At 34.9% G+C, this 9,003-nt stretch overlaps 2 protein-coding genes across 3 annotated transcripts; one reads left to right on the top strand and one right to left on the bottom strand.

Moving 5' to 3' along the window:
- Positions 1 to 261: 261 nt before the first annotated feature.
- On the top strand, positions 262 to 3,973 carry LOC114296150 (F-box protein At3g12350). The gene is made up of 2 exons (XM_028240436.2): positions 262 to 1,328; positions 3,387 to 3,973. The coding sequence occupies exons 1-2, from the start codon at positions 384 to 386 to the stop codon at positions 3,858 to 3,860; spliced, it is 1,419 nt and encodes a 472-aa protein (XP_028096237.2). The 5' UTR covers positions 262 to 383; the 3' UTR covers positions 3,861 to 3,973.
- Positions 3,974 to 4,943: 970 nt separating this feature from the next.
- On the bottom strand, positions 4,944 to 6,909 carry LOC145788665 (LIM domain-containing protein WLIM1-like). Of its 2 annotated transcripts, none has more exons than XM_082874005.1 (5): positions 6,496 to 6,909; positions 5,977 to 6,073; positions 5,820 to 5,863; positions 5,649 to 5,738; positions 4,944 to 5,448 (listed from the first exon to the last, which is right to left on the bottom strand). In XM_082874005.1, exons 1-5 carry the CDS (start codon positions 6,628 to 6,630, stop codon positions 5,221 to 5,223), a joined length of 594 nt encoding a protein of 197 aa, XP_082730131.1. In that variant the 5' UTR covers positions 6,631 to 6,909; the 3' UTR covers positions 4,944 to 5,220. The 2 variants fall into 2 exon arrangements, with proteins under 2 accessions (XP_082730131.1, XP_082730130.1); XM_082874004.1 differs by having other exon boundaries at positions 6,275 to 6,873.
- Between the last annotated feature and the right edge of the window lie 2,094 nt (positions 6,910 to 9,003).

The following is a 9,003-nucleotide window of genomic DNA, read 5'->3' as shown; positions in this document are numbered from 1 at the left end:
ATAAAAAAAGTGCTTAGGCCCGTCAAAACCCGGGCCTAAACCCAACCCCACCGATCTGCCAAGGCTCAAAAAACCCCTAAACCTAGGCTTGATCCTAATCTTTTAGCCCATAAACCAAACCAGACCAGTCCAAATTTTAACAAAAACCCACAAAACCCGACATGAACCAGGGTCAAATTCACACCCCAATCCTACGCCCATGCCACAAAGATCCATTTGTGAATACTTCCATTGCTCGAAGCAAAGTCTTCACAAATTTCTAAAGCTTGCCCAAAGTATTATTTTTGCCCCTCTCTCTCTCTCTCTCTCTCTCTCTCTCTCTTCCAAACACTTGAAGAAAGGCTTCATTTCAATTCAACCAAACTAGAGATTATTCAATTCCCATGGCAAATCTCACACCCAACAAAGAACCCAATTCATTTTCCTTTTCCGATTTCCCTGAAGATGTTCAGCTCTGCATCCTCTCTTTCCTCTCTCCCTCGGAGCTCTCCTCCTTCGCTTCCACTTCAAAGCCTTTCGTCTCTCTCTGCCGTAACGACGCCAAGCTCTGGTTCGCTCTCTGCGACCGTCGATGGGGCTCCAAGACCCAGATCAGAAAATGGGGCAATGGCAAAATCACCTACAAACAGCTCTACAAAGCCCTCAACGAGTTCGAAAACCTGATCGGTTTCTGGCGCCGGAGCGGCCACCGCAAGATCGCCGGACTCAATTCGCCGCCGCCGCCTCTCGCGTTCTTCGAGTGGGGCTCATCTTTCATCACTGGCTCTAGGGTTTCGCCTTCGAAATCCGCCACGTATGGGGTCGTAAAGGCTCCATTTTTGTGGATTAGTATAATGCCCAATGGTGCACCGGTAAGTTTTCTGGATCCCGAGTGTCGATTCGAATTGTTCGATGATTTGGTTAAATCTGGTGAATTGGGTTTGCTTGAGAATGAATTGGTACCAGTTAATGTTAGTTTTATGGGTAAGAATCATGTGGTTGTGGAGGAAAATTTGAGCTTTGCTTATTCGAATTCGAATTCGAATTCGCTGGAGGGAAGGCAAATTGGGATTAGTAGTGTTTCGAGTTCGGGAAATTTGAGGGGAGATGAGTATGGGGTGGTGGAGGATGTGATCGGGGCCAAGAGTGGGTCCCCGGGAAGCTTGTTGATGTCTGAGATTTATCAGTACTTCGCCAATCGGACAAGTCCCGGTGGGGATAGGGCATCGAGGAAGCAGAGGAAACGAGAGAAGGGGAGGCAAGGGAGGAAAAAATTGGAGCCAGAGCATTTTGTGAAGATTGATAATTGCTCGCCAACACCATCAAGACCTTTGCAGGGTTTATGGAAGGTGGTGTTCTTGTTCTCATTTTGGTTGCATATGTTGTTAGAAGTTTGTATTATTGGTTTTTATAATTCGCCTATATATGTCAGTAGAATTTCAGATTACAAATCTGTGTTTTTCAGGGTTTTACAAAAATTTCTTGTTCATATTGAAATTTGCTGAACTTGTCTGTTTAATCATGTTTCCTTAAGCAGTGTACGAGGTAGCTGATTCCGGGCGGTCAAGAGTGTTCTTATTCTTTACAAGCAGTGCCTACAGAGTGCGAGTAATGTGGGAATAACAATTTTTTGATAGAGTGGGTGCTTGAATGTGGTGGTATCTTAAAAACATATATAAACTTATACATTTATGTTTTAATGTTTTACATCTATGATAATGTGTAGATGCTGAAATACAAAGATGAGTTGTGATTGGTGAAAATCTAAACTGAATTCAAACTTTGGTGAGACTTTGGGGATACAAATTTATTGATAGGCTAGGTGCTTCAATGTGGAGGTATTTTAGGTCTCAACATCTATAAGCTTATGCATTTATGTTTTAATGTGGTACATCTATGACAAGGTGTATATTTAAGTTTTTTTAGTACAATTGGTACATAGAAATAAAAAGATGAGATGTGTGTTTTAATAATTGGTGATTACTTACCCAAAAAAATAGTTGGTGAAAATTTTAGTCGAATTTAAACTTTGGTGAGACTTTTGAATCTATGATTAAGCAAGACTGTTGCAACTATGTGTCTTAGATGATTGAATGAGGATTCCCTCCAAGTTGCCAATTTTCAAATTAAAAGTGGGATGCAATGGATTGGTTATTGTGTTGAGGGATATAATCGGTTTGGTACGAGCAATATTTAGGTAAAATTTTATATCCAACTAATAATGTCGGTTTTATTATTTTGAGCAATGATATAGACTTTTTCTCTCATCAAACCGCACAAATTGAAACGTTTCAATTCAGTGCAGTTTAATCGGTTTAGAACCTTTCAAATATGAGCCACTTTTTAAAACTATAATATAGTCACCAATCTATGTAAAAGCATTGAATTAGTCATTTGTACTTCAAACATATCAATCTATTCATTTAATAAATATTTTTCAATTCTTATAATAATAATAATAATAAATACTGAGGCTTCAAGAATAGTGAATTAGAGTGAAGATTATATAATTAAATATGGATAATAAGGTTAATTAATTGAGGTAATAATTTATTATACTTATTAATATAATTATAGTAATAGATTATATATATTATAAATATAATATATGTTGAAGCAATTGGTTTTGGTTTAGGTCGGTGTACAAGGTGCGTGAACCGGTATTGAACCGAAAATCGGAAAAAAATCAAACTAAAAAATTACACAGACCAATTCTTGTTAAAAAAATAGACCAAATGTTGCCAATTCTGTCTGATTCAATCGGTTTGATCGGTTTTTCCAATTTTTCTTACATCCTTAATTCGTGTTGTTTCCCATTGTTCCCGTGAATGAAAACGTGATTTTATATGAATTGGTTCCTGCATTGATTGCAAGAATTTAGATGCAACTTAGTTTATTAAGGAAAAGGTGAAAATAATTTTGCAATTTCATGGTCGATGGATCCAAACTTTAATTCTCCATGTTACCTCCATTATACCTTACCCTTTTGATGGATGGTCTTTATGATACAAGTTTATCTCTCCCTTCTACGTAAACCATACCAAGTCAAACTAAACCAAGCCTTAAATTCCATCAAATGGGGGTTGACTATCTCTCTCTTCTACATATCTGATTAAATTGCTGAACTCTAATATTTTATGGGATACATACGAAAATATTTTTGCTACCTCAAGTCAGTTCTGAATCTTCTGACAGAGAATTTGAATGCTGCCTAAAAAAATTATATTCAACTGATGTGATCTCCTGTACAGGTTATTTGCAAAACCATGTAATAGTGCTTGCTGAGAAACTCATTATGCCAGCTAACAATGCATAATCGTTTACTGGCTTCTCCCCAGGACCATTGATTATTTTATATTTGTTTCTATATTTGTGTATCCTACTGTGGGTATTGCTTTTTGATGCAGGGTATTTGCGATGACATGACCTTGGATTTTTATCTTGTGACATATGATGATATTGGGGGCATTGCCTGCCGAAGGGTTGGAGACGCGTCTCAGCCATTCTCTGATTATTCCCCAGTCTTTTGGACATCAAACACTACGTTCATTCAGTCTCCATTTTGTCCAGAAGAAGAATACATATATGATAGTCGCATGCATCTTCGACCACTAGCATCAGCTGATCCTGTCCATGGGCAATCGTCTTGGATGGAAAATGAAGTGGTTTCTCGCATTCTTGATATCAATTCAAGTTATGATCTTGTAATTCCAAACCTGGCGGGAGCTTCAGCAAATCCCCAGCAAGTGGAGGGAAGAATATGGCAGTATAGGGATGGGACATTTGGATTTGGGTTTCTACGGAACAATTACATTATAGACCTGAAACATATTGCTCAGAATGGTTGTATTCTTGATATAATGGAGCTTTGTAGTGATTGATATCCTTAGGATCATCTATGTACAAAACTTGCTGTATCTGGATACCCCTTATGCACTGTTGCACCTTGTAACATATTTATCGTGGAAATAATAATATCATTTCTTTCAATTAACATCCTTTCATTTTGTTCCTTCTTATTTGATTGTGTTCATGGTAGTAGAATGTCTCTGTTGCTTGAACCCTTTTTTTGGGGCATGATTTATGATAGGCTTGAGTAGCTGTGTCCAGTCTTAATACTTATCTTTGTTTCCTTCTATTTGAGAAAATACATCAAAAGCATTGTGGTAAACATATACTAAAAGTCTGTAATATATACAGCAGCAAGGATGGTCATATGTAGTTGCCCTTTCATGAGACAAAGTAGTCTACAAAAGCACTGAATAACAGTAGTGTGAAAATTCTTGTTTCCTTGTTTTTTTTTTTTTTTTTTTTTTTATCAGCCTGAAAATTCTTGACTTCTTAACATTTGGGAGTTGGCTTTTTAGCTGATTAAACTTTCTCCAATTTTCAGTTTGTTCAATGCTATGTTGCAAACTTGCAGACTGTTAAAATTTATTACAGCCTACCATTTGAATATCTCAGGATTCTACCATTCCAACATTTCTAACGGTGAGTTCACAGCCATTTAAATCCCACAATTTAACTATTTTGGTGGTGAAGTTACAAATTGTTTGTTCCCATTGAAATTTTACTCCGTGATCTGGTTTATAAGCTCTCCTGTGAATTTAAGTGAGTCTTATTTTTCATAATTCTGCTGGTTCATGGGTGAAATCTGTACCAGGCTCTGTAGAGGCCGTTACTCAACGTTCTGCAAGCTTTTGCTTTGGTAGACCTTTTCGGAACAGTTCATTTCAGTTTTGGTTCATTGTTTTCTTCCTATCTTGCAGTATATTTTTAATTTCACTAAGCTCTGCCAGCATTTTTTATTTCCTCAGTCTCTTTAATTTCTGTTGTGTGCAATTATTTTGGATCGTCTTGTTTATGCTTCAAAATCTGTTATACTCGCTAGAACATGTAAATACAATGGGGATTGTAACATTTGTCAAAACCGATTTGTCAAAACCGATGGATGGGAATAAGAATTCACAAATAACCTTGGCAGGCACATAACTTGTCATATGATATTATGAATAGTTAAGTCTTGCCATCTCAATTAAGCATCCACAATCTCATGAAAGCACCCAAAATCACAAACAAAAGTCGCTCACACACACTGGAAACATTTTAAGAAAATTTATCTGTCACCAGTGTAAAATCATTCTCAACTGCAGGGAAATCAAAGGTACTGCATCAATACAAACAGTAGAAAACCACAAGACAGCAGAGGAAGAAAAGGATCAGAATAATTTCTTGGGCAGATTATGACTCATCAGCAACTTCTTGGACTTTGAGATTCTCATTTACAGGTTCCTTGTCGTGGTCGCCTTCGAGCTGGCTCAAATTGCCTTTCTCCCTTATCAGTTGGGTGTGGTGGTGTTTACAATAAAGTCGGCCCTCATGAGCAATATAGTTTGATGGGCTGATTACACAACCTCCATGGCTGCATTTGAAACAACTCTTATGGTACGCTGTTCCATTCACCGTAACCTTGCAATGAATTGTATATTATTAGTTAACCATTAACATATAGTTAACATAACATTTATAAGTATTTTTGTTTGAACTGTAAATGCTCGACTTTGCCTAGACAACAAGATACTATATAACCAAGAAAAAAAACAATTCAGGAAGAAGAAAATGGTAAAAACACCATGCAACAAGAAATGATTTTTGTGTGTGGTGTTTACCCTTTCAGTTGGATAGACAGTGTTCTTACAGCCCACACATTTCTCTCTTGTTCCCCCAAACTTGCTCGAGACTTTACTCGCTAGAGGTTTCTGTTAAAAGTAGATCAATCAGGAATCAAGATTAGCATATTATATATATATATGCAAGCATCTAGATTTCAGGACAAGTACCTCATTATCAATAGGTTTTTCTGGTTTCACAATTTTTGGTGTACCTAAAAGTTGAAAAGGTAAGAAATTAGCTTGATCTGAAAACTAGTAAGCATTTGGGCTGCTGCGAAAACATGAACTAAATACAATAAAATAAAATTTCAAAACTTGGGTTTACCTTCAAAGCTTTTGTCGAGACTACCGGTTCTTTTGAAGAGTTGATCGAAGTGTGGCCTGCAGTACAGAACCCCCTCAAAGGAATTGTAGTTGCCAAGCTGCAAAATAAAAGGCATCATCACTCATAAAATTGTGTGATAATTCTGAGGTGTCTACTGTGCATGAGTTTTTTTTTTTACCCTAGAATGAATTGACAAGTTAGACAAATAGAGAGAGTGAGAGAGACTTCAAAGTTCCGGACAAAGATGAGCAAGCTCATGGACTGTCCTGAATCTCTCTGGTTCCCTGTTTCAAATTACCTCTCTACCACATATGGATCTCTCTGGCTCTGATCGCTTAGTTACTTTGACAGTGAAAGTGTTTGCGTCATCTAAAGATCTGAATTGGGTTTTAGTATGCAAAATTGCAGTTGTAGAAGCATGTTTATTTCCTGGATTAGAGCTTGGTGATAAAAATTTAAAAAGAAAAAGAAAAAAGAGTTGTATGTCAGTTGAGTTGAGTTGTGTATATGGTATGGTACCTTGAGTGTTCCTTTGCAGTGATGGCATCGGAAGCAGGCCTTGTGGTAGACACGGTTGTCGGCGGTAAGCTTGTCGACCAGATAGACAGTCTTGTCACATGCCATGCATTTCTGGGTTGTTCCTGCAAAGGCCATGGTTTCTTTCAATTCTCTCTCACACAAAAGCAAGATTAGGTTTTGCTAGCTCTCTCTCAATCACAACCCTCTTTCTCTTTTTCACCTTTGTGGCTGTTTTAGTTGTTTCTCTATAGGAAAGAATCCAATGGGAAATCCTCAAGGGAGGGAAGAGATAAGAACAGAGAGAGAGAGAGAGAGAGAGAGAGAGAAATGTGGTGCAGGGGATAGCAGACACCAAAAGCAGTGTTTGGCCATTTCGTCAAATCATTTTGTCCGATTATGAATCCCCTAACAACCTTTGTCTGATTGTATAATTTATTATTTATTATTTTTAATACTAATCTTTTAAAAAAATATATTAGGAACCTCAAATATTTTATTAAATATTCTATCAAATATTTTATATAAATATGAGATCTACGTTATGTAGAATTTATGTGAGTCTCACACCTATATAGAATATTTGATCAAATATTTGAGATCTCTAGAATTGACCATCTTCTAATTGATACAGAATTTAGTGTTGTCAGCTAGGTAATGCAAATTATGATATAATTCAATTGGGGTTTTTGGTAATAAGTCTCTCAATTTCAAATTTTATTGTCAAAAGGATAAGCTAAGAATATTTAATTTATTTTAAAAAACATGACAATAATATCCTTAACTTCTACCATTTTCTTGCATTATCATAATCACTACTGACCATTGTCTACCATCACGGACTAGCCCCGATCACTGTTGATCACCCCGACCGGCTACAATTTTCAGGCAACAACCGTCGGTCAGTGAAAATTTTCCAACATTATTCTCCGGTGATAGTAAAATTTTACTTTATTAGACAATAAAATTTTACTTTGTTAATTTGGACAGTAAAATTTACTGTTTACTTTAAACAAATAAATAGTGAGTTTTTGCCATTGTCATCACTAACCACCACACTTACTATAATTATTACCATTATTGTAGCGACTCTAATTTTTCATAGGCCATTATTTATTTATTTTTACTTTATTTTTATATTTGACTTTATTAATTGTGTGGATCTATGAGAATTTAATGTGACATTTAATTAGTTTAATGTGGTGTTTAATTATATATAATTAAATTAAATATTTATATATATTTATATATATATGTATATATAAGGTGTTATATATATAATCTTATATTTATATTTATATATGGTGTATTTATGTTTTATTTCTAGAGTATAATAATATAAGTAAATTAGGTTATACAATATAATAATTATTAGGTTATAAACAAAAGAAAGGAAAGAGAGGTGTTGTGCGGCGGCAAGCCCCAGAGAGAGAGAGAGAGAGAGAGAGAGAGAGAGAGAGAGATCATCAAAGAAGAAAATAAAAAGAGTGCTGTGTGTTTGGCGTGGAAAGAGAGAAGAAAAAAAAAAGAAAAAAAAAAGATTAGGATTTTATTTTGGTAATTTTATTAGTTCTTCAAATAATTTTTTGATCTTTAAAAAAAATATTGTAGGTATAAAATCCATTTTTCTTGATTTATGTTTAATTCTTTGTTTTTATTTATTTATTTTTATTTGTTTGATATTAGTTTGATTTTGTATTCACATAAAGATGATAGATTAATTTTAATTATTTTGACTAGTGGTGTATATAAAGTTTAGGATTCTTAGACAATTGATTGATTTTAATTATTTTGATTAGTTGTGTAGGTAAAGTTTAGGGTTTTTAGATGATTAATTAATTTTAATTATTTTGTTTAGTTGTGTATGTAGGGTTTAGGGTTTTTAGATGATTGATTGATTTTAATTATTTTGATTAGTTGTATATGCAAGGTTTATGGTTTTTATATGGATTGATTTTGTGATTGTAATCACACTTATAATTATATGAAATTGAAATAAACTTAGAATCTATAGGTATTGGTTACATGATGGATTGATTCATTGTTTTTATTTATTTATTTGATGTTGATTTGATTTTGTATTTGCATGTAGATGATTGATTGATTTCATTATTAGATTAGTTGTGTATGCCAAGTTTAGAGTTTTTATATATGTATTTATTTTATAGTTGTAATCACACTCATGAACATATGAAATTAAAATTAATTAGGAACCCATAGATAAATTCCTTATACTCCACCACGACTCCATGGATTGTTGTTTTATTTGAGTGTTGGTGAGAAAGAGTGTTTAAAAAAAAAAGTGAGGATTATGAGATTTATTTGAATGCCTTAGGCTTTGGCATTGTTATGTTTATTCTCATGTGTGAGATATTGTGTATATATATATTGTTGCCTCGTTCTCATGAGTAAACGAATGTTTTGATTTGCGCGCGTACGTATATGCTAACCATCTAGGGAGTGTGAGTCAAACTCGGGACGATATCCCTGTGCAAGTTTGGCTTCGGAGCG

Source organism: Camellia sinensis, chromosome 6, assembly GCF_055761805.1.
Source record: "Camellia sinensis isolate YWXY chromosome 6, ASM5576180v1, whole genome shotgun sequence".
Taxonomy (NCBI): domain Eukaryota; kingdom Viridiplantae; phylum Streptophyta; class Magnoliopsida; order Ericales; family Theaceae; genus Camellia; species Camellia sinensis.
Note: the sequence above shows the minus strand (reverse complement) of the source record. Positions and strands in the feature narration are given on the sequence as shown.